The following is a 19,071-nucleotide window of genomic DNA, read 5'->3' on the forward strand; positions in this document are numbered from 1 at the left end:
ATACGAAAAACAATGGTAACCCCTCAAGCAATGCAGAAACAAAGGCAGTAAAAACAGGGTCCCGATTCACAACGGTGGTAAAAGTAGGGTCCCGGGTTCGGAAATCGGAAAGAGAAGTCAAGCAATGCAGAAGCAAAGGCAGTAAAAGCAGGGTCTTGGCACACAACGGTGGTAAAAGTAGGGCCCCAGGTTCAGAAAATAGAAAGAGAAGCCACATGATGTCACTGGGGGTCTATTGGATAGGTCGGATGGTTGGATCAGCAAAAGTCAGATAATCAAGATTGTATTATATCATAATTCCACACAGATTCAACCCTTGGGAATGTCTTTGCACAGATAGCATCTACTTTTATGCCATCTTTCAGTGTTCCTAATGTTTGAACACGTAAACCCCTGCACATTTTATATTAGCCATTTTCTGCAAGTGAAACGTGCTTAACATGTGAAAAATGCTAGTTATGTTTGCATAGTTTCATAAACAACCCAGAACACATTCAAGTCTGTTGTTAAATAATGTCATTTCTGAAAACTATATCCAGTTTTTATCAACACATTAAAATAAATAAGTCAAAGGCATTTTTACACCAAAGAAGGGCTTTATGCAGCAAATATGCTGTAACAAAACCATCTGCCCAATATACAGATAAACATATGTGTTCAAAGCTTTTGGAATCAATAAATATGGATCAATTCTTATATGTAACAATTCACAATATCATATAATAATTTACTTTATTAGAAAAATATGCTAACTATAATTATGCATAACTGACCAAACTTGGAATACCTTTCCACCTTTGCTCCTATTACCATCATGTTACTAAAAAAAATGATCCCATTCTAAGTTTATGTTGGATTTTTGTCCATATTTTTTGCTTTCTGCTATTCCAAGTGAAATACTTCAGTGGTTGACCGTTAAACTAAATCATTTCTTAACAAATGGTTCCTTACCTATTGATATGGGTAAAATAGTTTTGACACCGATACCAACCCTCATTCTATTGCCAACATACCAGTATGTACCAAATTGATAGAGACATATGTAAGTCAACTGTTTATGGATTATTTAGAAAAATTCTCTTGTCTTCATTACTCTCAGTTTGGTTTTCGAGCAGCTCATAGTACGGAGACACTCTTATTGGCATTGACTTCCTATGTTAAGGAAACGGAAGCAGATGATACTACTGCACTTTGACATCTCTGCAGTGTTTGAAGCAGTAGATCATATTATTCTGCTTGAAAGGTTATCGGGTATAGGTGTCTCAGGGGTTGCACTTAGCTGGTTTACTGACTTTTTGAAAAATCAAAGTTACTGTGTCTGCTTGATTAAGACATCTTCTAGATATTGGTCTCCGGGTTCTGGAGTCCCTCAGAACTTGCCCCTATCTCCGATACTTTTTAATTTCTTTATGTCTGCTTTAGGATTATTACAACTGAATTCTGGAGAGTTATTGTTCTTTTATGTGGATGACATTTTATTGCTACTACCAGTACCTTCATTAATCTCTGAGTTATCTGAAATTATTTCCAAGGGGATAAATAGAATTTAAAAATGGGCCTGGTCAAATAAATTAAAGCTGAACCCAAATAAGACAAACATTCTATGGTTCAAGAAATCTGATGTGATTGTTCGTTCCCATATTAGACTAACTGATGGTAGGATGCTACCTATAGAAACTGAATCACAGGTGTTGGTCTCTCCACTGTCCTATGGTCATCAGGTTAACCATCTTTGGAGGAAATCATCATTTAAGTTGAAACAGCTGAGACGAATTTATTTTTTACAAAAGAGACTTTTGCTCTGCAAGTACAGATGATGATACTTTCTCAGCTTGATTATTGCAAAGTGCTATATATGGGAATTTGTTCTAGATATTTTCATAAGTTACAGTTGATCCAGAAAACTGCAATAAGATTAATTTTCAGACTAAACAGATTTACCGGTGTTTCTGAATATATGATGAGATTGCATTGGCTTCTGGTAAAGCAGCATGTCTCTTTTAAAGCATTATGTATACTGTATCAGATTTTATATGGTTCTACTTTATATCTTTAGATCAATGCAGTTTTATGGTTGTTCACCAAGATTGTTTAGTCAAATAATTCTTCGCCCAATGTCTTTTGGTAAGATGAGATTTAGGAAGATATTTAATACTATTTTTGCTGTTATTGTAGTACCTTTATGGAATTCTCTCCCATTATCTATCAGAATTGAGAATAATTACTTAAAGTTTTGTAAACTGGTAAAAGACACATTTTTTGGACATTGTTATTGATTTTTATTCTTGTTAATAATGTATGTGAAATATTCCTCCATTAGTTTCTGAGATCTTGGAAATAATCTATACTGTATTGGTTTAAGGCATATTATTTTTAGTGCTATTAATAATTGTTAGTTTTCACATATATAATGTTATCAACCATTTAGGGTTACTTTTGGGTTTTCTGAATTTGTAAATTGCATTGAACCCTTGCTAGAGGGAAATTGCAATAAATACACATTACATTGATATTATATATCATGTACTGATTTTCTGTTTTTTGCTTTTTAATTAGTGTTTATGACCCCTGAGGCAGGCAGTCTGTCTGCCAAGACAAGGTCCCATGTCAGGTCCCCTGCATGGTGCTTGCTCAATAAACACCTACACTACATCAAGCTTCTGCTGGAAATCATTTGATCGCCCCCTACTTTTTCCTTTGTCCTGCCCACTTCACCACCACCAATAAGAGAAGGCAGTGAGCTGGGAGCAATATTTGAACTCCTACATATTTGTGCTCTGTGCAGCTGCACTACTCATATAGCCCTTGATATGGCACCAATTCTAAATAAATTTAATCTTCAACTCAAATTTAGAAAGGCAAGTTACAGAATTCAAAAATGTTTAAGCACATACTACACATGAGTCCAAATTTATTATTTAGAATCTACATTCAAACTGAAGGACTGATTTACAGCATTTCAGGGCCCTTTTACCAAGCTGCAGGAAAAAAGGCCCTGCGCTAGCAACAGGAGTTGTTTTTCCCATGCACCAGGGCCCTTTCTACTGCAGCGGGTAAAAAAAGTCCCCAGCACACATGACCATGCGGTAAGAGAACTCTTACCGCATGGCCATGTGGAAGGAAGCCCTTACCACCACCTACTGAGGTGGCGATAATGACTCCTGCCCTAACCCGGCAGTAACCGGGCAGCGCGCAGTGATGCCCGATAAACGCCATGCTATCGCCGCACAAGCCATTTCCAGGGGTTTTCTTTTTCCCCTGGAAATGGCAAACACTCAGGGCAGGACTACTACCGGCGGCCACGTCGGGCCAGCAGAAGTCCCGGAAGAGCACTTGGTAAGTCCACATTGGGCTTACTGCCGCTCTGTAAAAGGGCCCCTTCATTTGTTATGGGCATATGTGATCATGAATATGCAGACAGTGCCAACAAAAGGATAGCTAACCTCTTTTGCTCTGTACAATACTTGCAGGAAGAAGCACTGAAATAAAATAATGAGTTTTAACATATAAGGCCCTGTTTACTAAGCCATGCTATAAGCACATGCTAAAAAATAGCGCACGCTAATGCTAGAGACACCCATAGGAATATAATGGGTATCTATCATTAGCACACACTAATTTTTAGTGCGTATTAAAAAGTTAGCGCGCCAACAGCGCAGCTTAGTAAACAGGGCCCATAGACTGCATTGCTGCAACATGTAAAGAATCAATTTATACTAACATTTTCTCTTACTATGATAAATGTACAGTATTTCTGATCTTATTTTCAAATCCAATATACAAGAGTCCACTGCCTAGCCAACAAATGTATTGGACCTTCATAGTGAATCTTTGCAGTTGAAAAACTATTGGGTTGATTCAGCTATTGGGAAGTTTGAAAGGGAGTTATAATAAATGTTTTTTCCGAAGGGTCGGCAAATTTCTTATACACTGTCTTGTAGTTGACAAGTAGAAAAGTTGGAAGCTAAGGAGGGGGGACTATTTTAGCACAAGGTTCCATTTTATGCAATGAGTCCCTGTACTAAAATAGCATAACTTCTGGTAAAATACCCCGTCTTAATGGTAGCCCACATTGATAATTCCCTCCCCTTGACCTATAAATGAACCTTAATGAGTTTAATCTGTGGTGCTAACATGGTTGATGTATAAGTACAAGCATACAAAATTGATCTTGTTTCTGTCCTCAATTGATCTAATTTAGTGAACCTTGAACTGAGATAATTAGATGTGGAATCTTTGGATTGATTAAACCAACTTCTTGCTTCAGCTTGAAGACAATGGAGATCAACCAAGGCTGTAGAAGTACTATATCTCCAGGCTATGTAAAGTAACATTTCTTCTTGAACCTCTAACATCTAACTTTGAGCAGACACGGAACAAGAACTTGCTCAAAGAGTATCTGCATAAAGTACGGGCAAGAATAACCCAAAACAACTGGTCACATTTCAGTTGCTATGTTGCTGATTTAAATATCCTTTGAAATATTTGCACAGTGCAATTTCATGGACAATAAGAGGGGAAAACATCAGCAATCCAAATATAGAAAAACTGCAATGGCTTACAAAGATATAAAGCATAATAGCTAGCTAGCATGGAAGGTCAGCATGTGAGAAAACATAATGAAACACCTTTTCTTAACGCTAAAGTCTATTTTCTCCATAACTGAATAATAGTTGATCTCCACACTAAAGAACAGCATTGGCATCTCACCTGATAAAGCAAACATTAGTATTCAACTCCTGCACTATTTTCATAGCCTGACAGCTCATAATATCAATGAATGCATCAGTGCAAAATTGCAAAGGTAGAAGCAGTGAGAGTGCACAGCCGGAGCCCTATCTAGCCTGCCAGGCACCACTTAGGACAAGCCCACCATACCTCTATTCGTACAGATGGCACCTCAGATGAGGCCACTCCTTGAGAATATTCATCCACTTTTTTGGCCATATATTAGTCTATAGCTGTATTCTATTAATGATATCTTCTTGGTTTTGAATGGACTTCATAGTTTTTTTTCCAATGTCTAAGTTTGTGTGATACCAATTTGCAATTCATTTCTATGGTAGATATTAAGTAGATCATAGACACCAACATTTCAAAACAATTGGGAGTGGGGTGCTGTTGAGCAGCACACAAGATGGCAGCTTAATTGCAGACTTCCTGTATGACTGTTTGAATCTTAATTCATCCATCATTTAAACCCTACAATTTTATTTGCCATCACTACATCGAGCAGCAACAGAGCATGTCAGCTGGAAGGGGCAAATAATGCCACAAACCAGAGCCTGCATTACCACAGAAAATACTGTCTAGAAAAGCTGAGGGAGCAGCCTCTCAATCCACACCAGAGAAACTCTGTTCTATGAAGGATTTGCTAACGGAAACTAAAGGAGATACTAGTGAAATCAAAGGAGGACATTGCTGTATTAAACCAGGAGATGATGTGTAATTTAAAACTCAGATTGAGATCACAGAAAATAAGCTTGCTATTGCCAAAAACAACATTCGGCCTAACGCGGCAAGTGAAGCGCATCGGGCTTCTTGAGAAGGAGACAGAAGATTCTAACAATCACGCATATAGGAATAACATTCTTGGTATACCAGAAGGAAAAGAAGGGCAAGATCCAATCAAATTTCTAGAACCACTGATACCATTGATTTTAGGTTTGAAATTTGATGTTATTTGAAATTGAAAGAGTTCACCATTCAACTTCTCACCATCACCAGAATGATAAAAATCTGTGTTCTTTTATTATTAAAATATTAAGGTATGTTCAAGTTCTGGATATAGGTCAAAAAGCGAAATTACATGCTCCAATTAAATTTCAAGGAAATACTGTATTATTTCCGCCAGACTTAGAAACAATGCATGGCTGCACAAACAACTTCTTGCATTCCACCCTACATTTTAAGCTGTGAATGCCAGATTCGATATTTTCTATCCTGGAAGAATGCGTGTTAACAATTAACAATCGTACCAAAGATTTCATTGATCCTAGTGACTTTTAACATTTTTAGAGAAGGAATTCCCAAGTACCATTGATGGTACTTGATTATTTATAAGTATATAAATACCGGTTACTGTTTCAATCCTTCTCTATGTAGGGTCTAAAGAATCTTTAAAAGCAATATGATTTATAATACAGCTATATGGATATTATGACATTTGAAGAATATTTCTGCTATTATCCCACTTAATTGTTTGTACTTAGAATGCTGAATGCTCAACTCACTTGGTTTTAGGTTAAAGCTTAAGGGGCCTTTTTACTAAACTGTGGTAAGCATAAAGCGTGCTTATTGCAGGTTAAACTCCACTACCATGGAGCTGTAAATATGGAGTGCACTCAGGTGTCCTGCGGTAGTTTTGTGTTCGGCGGGTGCTACCCATGCGCAAAAAAAAAAGAGAAAATATTTCTAACACTGGGGGCATGTTTAGGGACAGAGAGGAGTGTCCTGTGCTAATCAGTTAGCACAGCTGCATTGCCACACACTAACTGATTAGCGTGTGGTAAGCACAGGAGCCCTTACAGCCTAGGCAAATAGATGTCAGTAAGGGCTCCCACGCTAATGGCCACATACTAATTGGGAAATTAGCGCATGGCCATTAATTGAAGAAATGGAAAATGCAGCCAATTTACAACCACGCTAAAAGTGGCCTCAGCGCGCAGGAAATCCCCGTGCTACAGAAAATGCAAGCCACTTTTCAGCACAGCTTAATAAAAGGGCCCCTCACTTTAAATTACGATGGATGTTTTCTTCTTTTAATCTTCTATTTTGAGAACAACCGGAGTCTGTTATGGAAGCTATCTGTGACTCTCAATAACTCTTAGTTTATAGTTTATGTAATATGATGTTAATATTGCACAAATATATTGTATTTTTTAGGATACTTTAAATACATATTGCTAAGAGATAATTTTACTTTTTCATTTTCATATCCCTTTCTGAAACCAGCATTAATTCAGAAACAAAGATGTACCTTTATTCCTTTTCTTCCATTCACACTAATATCTTGTATATTAATATGACTCTCACATGCATATATCCCTTAATTTTAAGGGAATTAATAATCCGATCAAAAGGAAAAAAAATATTATCTTATGTATCTAAATGTCATCCAGATGTTGTCCTTTTACTGGAAACCCATTTAAAAAGTACTGAAGCAATTAAATTAAAGACACAATGAGGGGCATTTTCGAACGAAAACGTCTATCTCCATGGGCGTTTATCTCCGAGAACGGGTCCGTGAAGGGGTGGACCGAACCGTATTTTGGGAAAAAATAGACGTCCATGTTTTATTCGACAATTTGTGAGCTGGGCGTTTTTGTTTTTCAGCGATAATGGAAAATGAAAGCGCCCAGCTCAAAAACGAATAAATCCAAGGCATTTGTTCGTGGGAGGGGGCCAGGAGTCGTAGTGCACTGGTCCCCCTCACATGCCAGGACACCAACCGGGCACCCTAGGGGGCACTTTTACAAAAAAAAACAAAAACGTAAAAGAGCTCCCAGGTGCATAGCACCCTTCCGTTGGGTGTTGAGCCCCCCAAATCCCCCTCAAAACCCACCACCCACAAGTCTACACCATTACTATAGCCCTAAGGGGTGAAGGGGGGGCACCTACATGTGGGTACAGTGGGTTTGGGGGGCGGTGTGGAGGGCTCCCATTTACCAGCACAAGTGTAACAGGTGGGGGGGATGGGCCTGGGTCTACCTGCCTGACGTCCACTGCACCCCCTAATAACTGCTCCAGTGACCTGCATACTGCTGCCAGGGAGGTGGGTATGACATTTGAGGGTGAACATAAAAAGTTGTGAAACGGCATATTTTTGTGGTGGGAGGGGGTTTGTGACCACTGGGGGAGTCAGGGGAGGTCATCCCCGACTCCCTCCAGTGGTCATCTGGTCATTTAGGGCACTTTTTGGGGCCCTATTCATGGAAAAACAGGGTCCAGGAAAAGTGCCCTAAATTCTCGCTAAAAACGCATATTTCCTTTCCATTATAGGCGAAAGGCGCCTATCTCTGATCGGCCGATAACCACACCCCAGTTCCGCCTTCACCACGCCTTTGACACGCCCCCATCAACTTTGTCCGCATCCGCGACGGAGTGCAGTTGAAAACGTCCAAATTCGGCTTTCGATTATACCGCTTTATTCGTTTTTGTGAGATAAACGTCTATCTCCCAATTTGGGTCGCAATATAGGCGTTTTTCTTTTTCAATTATAAGCTGGAATGTCTATTTCCCCTATTTTTTCACCATCTATCAATAAAAATGTCAAGTAAGCACAAACAGATCTAACACAAAAAGCAAGATCTAATACAACTTGATGTGATTACTCTTAGATCTTGCTTTTTGATCAACCATGGAAAAGGAGAGTACTAAAAGGTAAAAAGAATGTGGGAATGTGGAAGTGTGTTATCTGGGAAGACAAAGTGGCAAATTGCATAGAGTGCTGAGCAAGTTGCCACCTTTATTAAAGCAAAGGTGTCCTGACTCATCACCTGAAACAAACGAAGAGTGTTATCTGAGTGTTCTGGTTTAAGTGGCAAAATATGGAGATTGGGATTTTAAGGGAACACAAAAATGGCTGTTGGGATGAGGGGTGTTAAGATGTGGATTAATGGGAGGTGGAACAAACATCTGGATAAGAATTGAAAGAAAAGTAATAAGAAATGTGATTGAGTATAAATGGGAACGAATTAATTATGTTTGAAATAAAGTTGATGATGCTATAAAAATTCACTTGGTGACCCATGGTGGGGGTATCAAGTACTAGGAAGTTTGGCCTTTGAGGACAAGGAAAAATGATTCCCAGGGATGGAATAAAGGGAATCATCTTGTCTTTACTGGGGGGAGAGAGTAATCCCCCATTGTATTGGGGATTATTGACAGTGAAATCTAGAATTCTCCAGAGTCAATGGGGGGGAGGAAGGGATTTCTTTGGGAAGTAGTAATCCCAGCCCCGGGGGGGGGGGGGGGGGGGGGGGGGGAGGACAGTTCATGGGCAAAAGTGCTGAGGGAAATGTTTCTGGTTGTTGAATGACAGTAGGGGAAGCGTTTACAGTAAATAAAAGTTACTATTTGCCTGAGCACATGGTCTTTGGTTGCTTTCACCCCTGCCAGAATCCATGAGGAGAGCGGGTGTCCAGGAAAGGTCAAATAATCTAAGTCTGGATCAACATGGAGTTACTGCCAGCTAAAGGCAGTAACTGAGTGAGTGGAGTGCTCTGGGTGAGTGGAAGAGGAATTCCAGCCCAGAAGCAAGAGCAGGACAGAGGCTATTTGAGGCCAGAGAGTGCAGCTCATGGAAGTGCATCTCTGGAGGAGAGGACAGACAAGGAGGTCTGGTCCTGTGTGGAGTCTGCTTGTGACAACAAACACTACAAGCACAGCCTTGGATTATCTCGTCCACAGAGATGGGTAGTGGACTGCAGGAACTGTAAATATATAAATATCATAGAAGATATACAGAAGCCTTTAGGGAGCAAGTGGGACTGTAATCAATGGCCTTGGACTGAATGAGGGAAGCCTCTTAAACCAAATAGTACTGTTTATAAGAAATATAAAATTGGAATTTGCCGTCTGTTGCAGAGTTCAAGTCAGGTTTGTATTGGTTTCATAAAAGACCTGAACTGTGAGTATTCCTTTGAATGAGAGCGAAATTTCTTTGCTCCTAAATTGAGAAAGAAAAAGTGAATGACCAGAGAGTCAAAGCCCAGCTCAATACCTACGGCCTTCCGGATCTTTATCTGACCCCGGCCTATGCCCAGCTCAGTTGTATGAAGAGACTAATAAGAATATGTGCATGAGGAAGATGATACTTTTGTGGCCCTGGTCTCAGGGCTGCTGACCCGCAATGAGCTAGCTGGTGCCCAAACTGTGTGTGGTGAGACCAGGGTTACATGTATTATGGATGAAGACATTGCTTTGGCTTTAAAAGACATGGTTAAACATAAGGGGGTCAATAAGCAGACCGTGGGAGGGAGCCCGGCCATCTCCTGTCATCAGCAATCAGCCTGGATATTCAATGCCAGGCCATTTCTAGTGATCGGCACTGAATATTCGGTTTATTTTTGGCCGGTTTAAACTTAACTGGTAAGTTAATATTCAGAGATAACCGGTTAAATTTAAACCGGCCAAAAATATTCCAGGTTTTTACTCAGCCTGATGTGGCCGCTTACAATAGCCGGCTATGCACTGAATATTTGTGGGTATAGTCAGTTATCTCCTAGCCACTATCTGGTGATATTCAGTGGGGGATAGTCAGCTATCCCCCACTAAATTTCGCCAGATAGCCAGTTAACTGCCATTTAACTGGCCAGATGTCGTTCCTGGCTGGTTAAATGGTTTTGAATATTGGGAAGAATGCATCTGTTCCAGATGAACTAATAGTAGAATTTTATGTAGCTTTTCAATCTATATTGATCACTAAGCTGAAATCCTTTTATACGTACCTCAGACCCTGCTTTGGTGGGTCATCTCCTGCACTCCCTCCAAAGCGGGAAAGTCTCCCGCTGAAACACGCAGTGCTAGCTCCTTCTTCCATTTCTGGCCACTGCTGCTTCTCCTGTTGAGCAGCAGCAGCCATAACAACAAAAAAAGAGCTACCAAACAAAAAAATTTTTTTTAAAGCAAGCTCAGCACCGCGGGCAGCCTTTAGGCATTGGCTGTCGGCTCAGCAGCCACTCCTCTCTCCTCTCTCTGTCCCCGGAGGAGTTTTTCAGTGTGTTGACCCCAATAGTTTCGTAAAGAAAAGAATGTTCGCTATTAGTCTGTAGCTACTAGACTCTGCCATGTTTAAATTAGCTGATTTGGGGATTAAGATTATCTTGCCCATTTGTTGCGCAATTCAAAAAATGAGTGACCCATCTGAGAATATAGTGCACAGGGTCTTTCATAAAAAAGGCAGGGCAACATTCAATGGACAGGTTGACTTAGAAAATTTCTGAATTAACTTCTGTAACTGGCTTAAAAGTAGACCAAGTTCTATTGGTCTTTTGTCCTGCTTCTGGATTCAAAGGGACTGACAGATCATGTAGCCATTGAGACTTATAAGGAAAAGACTGGGTGGCGGTAAGTGCTTCTCCCCCCCCCCCCCCCGAAATGGTCACATGGCAAGTGGTTCACTTACCGCACGGCCATTTCTTTTGCAGCAAAGAAAGACAGCCTTTTACTCACTGCAGTAAAAGGGGGTCTCAGCACATGTCAAAAACAAACACTGACGCTAGCACAGGCCCCCTTTTACTGTAGCTTTTTAGTAAAAGGACTCCTCAAAGAGTATATTTCCATCATTGATCATGGCAAATAACATTGAATATACTTTGCTGTCAAGGGCTTGGAGTTAATATGATAGAACTTTGTCATTAGAGCCTCAAATTAATTATTTAATTAAAAAGTGTGGGGTTTTTTATTAACGTGAAAGCTACATAGAATTTGTACATATTTTGAATTGGAGCAATCTAAACTAGTTGTGCAAGCTTTAATGCTATTACAAATAGATTACTGCAATTTACTGTTTTTGGAATGCTCTAAATCATTAATTAGAAAACTTCAAACTTTACAGAATATTTCGATTAGATTAATTTTTTCTTTACCCAAATCGGCTAGAATATTGATTTTTTTTTTTTAATCAAAACTTACATTGGCTTCAACAGGAAAGGATTGTTTTGACAGGTCGAAATCGTAGAAAATATTTGTTTTTTGCATTACCTTCCCCTATAGGGATGAAGTCATTGACTCTGTTTGGGCTTCTTTAGCTTATCAGGCAGCCAATGTGTGGAATGACCTCCCAGAAGATTTAAGATTAGTAACTCATTATCAGTCTTTTAGAAAACTTTTAAAAACTTTTTTGTTTACAAAATATGTTTTAGCAATGACATCTTGATTGTTAAGTTTTATATGCTGTTATACTGAATTTGTTCTTCATAAGCATTGTCCTTGTTGAAGTCTTATTGTAATCCGCTTAGAACTTATATTGGCTTCAGCGGAATATAAATTAAAATGTTATATTATGTTATGTTACCACAGAAAAAAGCATTTTATTTTTGGCTTGGGTCCAGCTGTGCCACATACTACTTCTCTTTTCATCTTTTCATGTGTGGTGCAAGATGGTCTTTGTGTCCTGCACTTGTATTCTTCGCGCTTTATTTAACGGATACTGCCGTGTTTGTTCAGCTTTTTGGTGATATCCTTTTACCTTTGGAGTATTTGAGCATCGGATTGGTGAGTGTTCGTCAAATAATTGCTGCTTCTTCCTTTTCATGTTGGTTCTTTTTACTTCTTTTGGCACCGACAATCTATAGCATGGTTCTTTGTAACTATAGTGTTTTTTGCAAGTTAGACTTGGTTCTTGTGCCCATTTCTTCCCACACCTTTGGATAAGGGCTGGCTCTTGTACCTTTTAGATTTGTTATGACTTGTGCTGTTTTTATCTGTTATGGTTCACATTTTACAGTGGTGCTGACAACGATTTTTACCTTATTTTTATTTAATACCTATGATATTTTGTAGGGTTTTTATCAGGGCTTCTGGCTTTCAGTTTATCTTTTGGTCTTCCTTATTGGCTTTGTGCCAGGATTCACTGCTGCTAGTTATTCTATCCTTGACTGTTAGCCTGGTATGTTGATTAACATTATTTGCATACACTTGCATTTTTTACATTTCATCTACACATTATTGCTTATGATTGTACTCTGCACTTCTCTCCTCTATTTATCCATTTATGAGTATTTCTTACAATTGCACTTTTGGTTGTCTATATGCACTTTTTCATTGCATGATGTGTATATTGTTGTATGCCTTTCCCTCTGCTTTTTATTATTTTCCATATTTATATATTTAGAGACCTGTTTACTACACCGTGCTGTAGGTGCACTAGCATTTTTAGTGCACACTAAAAATTAGCACGCACTAACACTAGAGACACCCATTTATTCCTATAGGTATCTATAGCATTAGCGTGTACTAAAAATGCTAGCATATTTTTATTTTGGTTTTCCTTGGATTCATTTATTATTTCATCTCCACTCTTACAGCTTTATGTGTAGGCGACCATCTTTGTGATGTTTACTCTTCCTAAAAGTCTTCTTATACAGTTCTTTGGATATGTCTTTTTGATTTATTGTAAGTAGCTGTTTATTCATACGTGTATTTTATATCTGTTAAGGACTCCTGACAAAAGCCCATGCTGAAACACGGACCACATGGAGTCCCCAAACCTGTGAATGTTTGCTTTATTTGTGCCAATATCAAGCGAATATAGACATCCACTCCGTGGTTTGTCTTTGCTGATCTTTGTGGGATTGTTTGTCTTTTCTTGTTTGAACTTACTCTTTGACTCAACAAAAGCAAGTATCCAAAACCTATAACATTTTAATACTTTTTCAAAATAAAACCCAAAAGGGACTCTTTTACTAAACCATGGTAAAATGTGCAGCTTAATGTAGAATTTTACTATGCAGTAGCTGCAAACTTCAAATGGCACTTCTTGCGTGAATTCCCTGTATTTTTCAATACAGGTTCCACATTGAAAGTTCTCTTAGTGCATGGTACTGAGGTAGCAGTTAACTCAGAACCACTCTGTGCCTCCTAATCTAGTCTAATCTAATCTGAAATTTATCGACTGTGCTAGTCCCAGCATGAGGTTCAAGGCAGTTTACAAAAGAAAAACTCTGAACAACATGAGAAGCTACATAATTAAAAATAAAACAATCAAAATGTGTCAAACAAAAATGCCTTCAATTTTTTAAAGCAATTGAATATAATTAAACTCAGAATGAATACTACGAGAAAACACATTCCAAATCGTAATAGTTCGAAAAGAGAACATAGCCTCAAAATGACGTTTCCATCAAACACCAGTAAAAGCAGGAAATTTTAATATAAAATTATCCCTTAGCCGGGAAGAAAGAAAAAATAAATCTGAAAGGGATGAAATGAACAATTCCAAGGTACTACCATTTAAAGCATGAAAAATCAAGCAAACTGATTTAAAAATAACATGAGCCCTATGAGGAAGCCAGTGTAATTTTCTAGCCTATTGAGGTACTCTGTCATATTTTTTTCAACTGAAAAACCAAACGTACAGCAGTATTTTGAATCATCTGCAATTTACATAACAATTTGGCACTCAACCCAACATAGAGGGAATTACAATAGTCCAAATGAGAAAATACCATCATCTGGACCAGTACTGAAAAATGTGACTCAGAAAAATAGGGCCTAAGCAGTGGCAAGTGTCTCATACAATAGAATGTTTGTCTCCATAGATTTTTTACTTGAGATTCATAAACAAGCGAAGACTCGAGTATTACACCTAGAACCCTGGACTCTCTTTCCACCTTTAAAGTTTTTCCATCTGACCGTGGTATGATATCAGGAATAGTCAACAGAGAATTAGAAAACCAGAGCACCTTGGTTTTAGTGGGATTTAGTTTAAGCATATTTCCTAAGGTTCAACGCTGAATTTTGTCCATGCAATCTGAGACCCAATCAAAAGTATCCTCCAAAGTAGTGCAAACCAGCACCAACATCAAGATGTCATCAGCATAGGAAAACAGTCGTTCTCCACTGTTAAGAGAAAAGGATCCAAGGGTGCTCATAAAAAGGTTATATAGCACAGATGACAGTGGAGAATCCTGGGGCACTCAACAATCCAGACACCAGCTATTAGACTGAACACCACTTTAACAAACACAATATCAATGGTTACATAAAAACTCATTAAACTAATTCAAAACAGAACCTACTAAACCAAATTTTTGCAGTCTTGTCAGTAGCAACCCTTGGTCCACCGAGCCAAAACCGGCAGAAATATCGTATTGAAAGATGTCTGCATTACATAGGGCTCCTTTTACTAAGCGGCGGGAAGCCCAACGTGGGCTTACCGCTCGCTGCTTAGGAAGTACCGTAGGGCTAACGCAGCCCAGCGGTACTTCCCCCTCCTAAAGCGCCGTCATTTTCGGCGCTACACAAATTTGTAGCGCCAGATGCTACCCAGTGGTAATCAGACAGTGCCACATGTTGCCCGGTTACCGCTGGGTTAGTATGTGAGCTCTTACCGCCACCTCAATGAGTGGCAGTAAGGGCCCCCCCCCCCCCCCCGAAATGGCTGCACGGCAAGTGCTTTATTTGTCGCCTGGCCATTTCCTGAAGGGAAGTGAGACCAGCCCTTTTACCAGCTGGGGTAAAAGGGGGCCTCGGTGCACATATAAAATACATGCCAACGCAGGCCCCATTTTGCCGCAGCTTGGTAAAAGGGGGCCATAAATAGCTACAAACAACTGATGACAAAGTGAGTAAGAAAGACTCCTATTCAGGAGGTGATAAGTAGTCCTATGCTAACTGTGCATTACTAAGAGGGTCTTTTACTAAGGCATGCTGGCATTTTTAGCATGCACTAAAAATAGGTGCACGCTAAACGCTAGAGACGCCAATGTATTCCTATGGGTGTCTCTAGCATTTAGTGCACGCCTATTTTAGCGCATGCTAAAACCACCAGTGCACCTTAGTAAAAGACCCCCTTAGTTAGTGTATGGTAAATGGAGCACATTCACTGCTGAAACCTCTCCACCCATGCCCTGCTTAGTTACACCTCCTAGCAAAAAAATGATATTAACACCTTGTTTAGTACATGGTAATGGCAAAAATAAGGCAAAAGCAGTTAACACCTTTCTGTGTTAGCTATTACTACATGCTGTACTGCGCATTACAAGCCTAACATACTTTAGTAAAAGGGCATATAAACAAATATACAGTAATAAAAATTATACAGTCGTATAATAAAACAGAAAAGGCAATTGAAAAATAGGCAAGGAAGTCTATTGGAATCCATAAACAAAACAGCAAATGTTACCTGTATGTTCAGATGTGATCTTCCCCCCCCTGCCCCCCCCCAAACACACACCCACCCACCCACCCCCAGGAACAAATCAATTTTATAATTGACTCATAATTTGATATATTCTCTAATGTGTATCAAGATGTCTACATCAGACCCATTTTGTACACTATAAATATAGTCAAGTATACTCATCGTTAAAGGAACAATGAAAGAAAGCAGAGTCAAATCTCAATCTATATGGCAGAAAAAAGAACTGAATAGTCTACACTGACTTTGCATGAATTATCAGATCTGTAGTTGGAATATTTTCTCTATGCTCTCTGCTCATGTGTTTTAAAGAAACACATATGTTCTCCATAGTGTAGATTCACATGAGGCCCTCCACCACTGATTGTGGTCATAATCTGTGATTGTTGATAACAAAACTATGTAGACAAACCTCATAAGTTGTAGGTCCAGGACTCATGTTGTTTTTTCTGTCCTTGAAACGTTCCTCTTTGGAAACCGATACAGATATATTGGAAGCCGGCTTTACTAAAGGTGTGTATGCTCCAGGTCCTATGGGAAATATATATTAAAAAAAGAAAAAAAAACAAAGATTAAAATGAAGTAAAGAAATTTCACAATTGGTGATGGGGGGGAGTTATCAATGTGGACCACTATTAAGGTGTGTTATTTTACCACTAATTGCTATTTTAGCACACATCACACTTGCTTGACTTAACCCCTGATATTCAATGCCGAGGCATGCGCAGCTCCCAGCATTGAGGGCCCTTTTTACCAAACTGCAGCAAAAGGAGGCCTGTGCTGGTGTTGGCGAGTGTTTTTGACGCGTGTGAAGGCACCCTTTTACAACAGCAGGTAAAGGGTAGGTCTTTCTTTTCTCGAGGAAATGGCTGTGTGGCAAGTAAAGCACTTGCCGGCATTTCGGAGGGGAGCCCTTACCACTGGATATGATGGCACGCTGGGGGAGGGAACTACTGCCGGCCTGCTGCGGTAGCCCAGCGGGACTTCCTTTTTAGTGAGTGGTAAGCCCATGTTGGGCTTACTGCCACTTTGTAAAAGTGATATCCAGGTATGACCGCTGACCCGGAAGTTAACTGGGCATCAGTCAATATTCAGACTGGTGTTTGGTTAACTTGCTGCATACAGGAGCCTTTTTACTAAACCACGTTGAGTGATAATGTGCGCTTAACACAGGAAAAAAGGCTTACAGCAAAATGGGTTAAAGGTTTTTATAGTAATCTGTCTGTCATCATGCACTAATCGCGTGTTTTTTAGAAGTGTAGAGGCTTTAGCCAGCTAGCCTGTTCTGATCAGAATGCATTATCTGGATAAGATGGACTTAGGGGTCCTTTTACTAAGGTGTGCTGAAAAATGGCCCGTGCTAATGTAGGCTCATGTTTTAGATGCGCGCATGTCCATTTTTCAGTGCACCTGCAAAAAAGGCCTTTTGGGGGGGGGGGCCAAAAATGGACCTGCGGCAAAATAAAAATTGGCGTGTGTCCAATCTGGGCCGGAGACCTTACCACCACCCATTGACTTAGCGGTAAAGTCTCACACGTTAACCAGTTGATAATCATCAGCGTGCATACAATGCTGATTACCCCCCAGTTATCACTGCACTTCGAAAAATAAAAAATATTTTCCGAGGCATGTAGTGGACATGCGTAAAAAATGGAATTACCGCCCAGGGCACATGGTAGATGGGCGGTAGTTCCAAACTGATGCACGTAGGTACCTACACGGCTTAGTACACGGGCGCCTTAATGAGGGAGCACTTAGCGCCTCCTAAATAGTAGGCAGTAAGTGCTGTCAGGTTATTTTACTGCATCTTGCACAGTAATGGAAAAATGACAACAAGACCTGCGGAAAAAAAAGAAAAAATCCTTAATATACTGTCATGTTAGAAATATGCATAGCGGGTGGGAAAGTCCCACGTTAAACATGCTAAGTCCATTTCTTAACACAGTTTAGTAAAAGTACCCAAAGTTAGGACAGCTGTCTTGAAATCCTAACTTTGGAGTCTTTTTACAAAGCCACACTAGCGTTTTTAGTTTGCAGTAAAAATCAGCTGGTGGTAAACGCTGAGACGCCCATTATATTCCTATGAGCATCTCAGTGTTTACTGCCAGCTGATTTTTACCTTGAGCTAAAAACACTAGTGAGGCTCTGTAAAAGGACCCCATTTTTGTGATTACTTAGCTGGCAGTAAACGTGTTAACCGTATACGCACCTACAATATCCCTATCGGTGTCTACATGGTTAGCGCGCACGCTAATTGTAGGCACATTAAAAATGCTAACGCGCCTTAGTAACCAGGGCCCTAAGTTTCTGCTCTACCCTAACTCTGCTCCCAGACCACCCATAAACTAGCCAGTTTTGCCATAGACAGACAGAGGGGAAATTCAGCAGCACCACTGAATATCCAGAGAGCCCTGCAAAAGCGATTTAAACTGTTAGGAGCCTTTCCAGGCTGTATAAATCTCTTTGAATATCAGTCCATATCTTTATATTCTGGTCTTCTTCACAAATCTGGTCAGATTACAATAAAAAGTACATAACAAAAACAAATAAAATCACAGAATAACATAAAGCAATTTTAAAATTCACACAGCTTCATAGGACTGTCTAAATAAAAAGGCTGTAAATTTCTTTTGAAAGATAAATAATTTCACTCAAACCAAACACCAAATGGGACTCAATTTAGGCCCAGTAACAGAAAATAAATAGGCTGATGAGGACATCTGAAGAATAACAGACATTACAAGAATATCCAACTGTTCTTGTTGGCTAGAGGCTTGTAATCTAGCAATCTAGATTACAAATCAGATGGTGGGAAATGATATTACATTTTAAAATTAAACATGTGCACTTAAACTGACAATGAAATTTACAGGAAACAATGCAAGACTTTCAGTACTGGAGTAATTTCCTCAATCAGCTTGCCTCCACTACTGATCTGGACAACAGCATTTTTTTTTGGGGGGGGGGGGTATCAATGCAGGTTAATATTAAGTCGGGTTATTTTATCACAAATTGGGTTATTTTAACACAAGGTCCCATTTTATGCAATGAGACCTGTGCTAAAATAATCCGACTTGTAAAATAACTTGTTTTAACAGTAGCCCACGATGATAACTTCCCCCCTTTGTGACAAGCACAAAGGACAAGATTCTATATATAGCGCCTACAAAATCCACACAGAAAACATTTCCACCTAAGCATATTCT

The 19,071-nt window shown here is 39.5% G+C and overlaps 1 protein-coding gene across 1 annotated transcript in view; it reads right to left on the reverse strand.

Annotated features, from left to right (window-relative positions):
• STPG2 (sperm tail PG-rich repeat containing 2) overlaps positions 1-19,071 on the reverse strand; it is an 873,622-nt gene that overhangs the window by 233,020 nt on the left and 621,531 nt on the right. The window contains exon 12 of the mRNA XM_030190712.1: positions 16,278-16,396. Coding sequence (XP_030046572.1) covers positions 16,278-16,396 — 119 coding nt within the window. The remainder of the gene's footprint in view (positions 1-16,277; positions 16,397-19,071) is intronic.

Source organism: Microcaecilia unicolor, chromosome 2 (assembly GCF_901765095.1).
Source record: "Microcaecilia unicolor chromosome 2, aMicUni1.1, whole genome shotgun sequence".
NCBI lineage: Eukaryota > Metazoa > Chordata > Amphibia > Gymnophiona > Siphonopidae > Microcaecilia > Microcaecilia unicolor.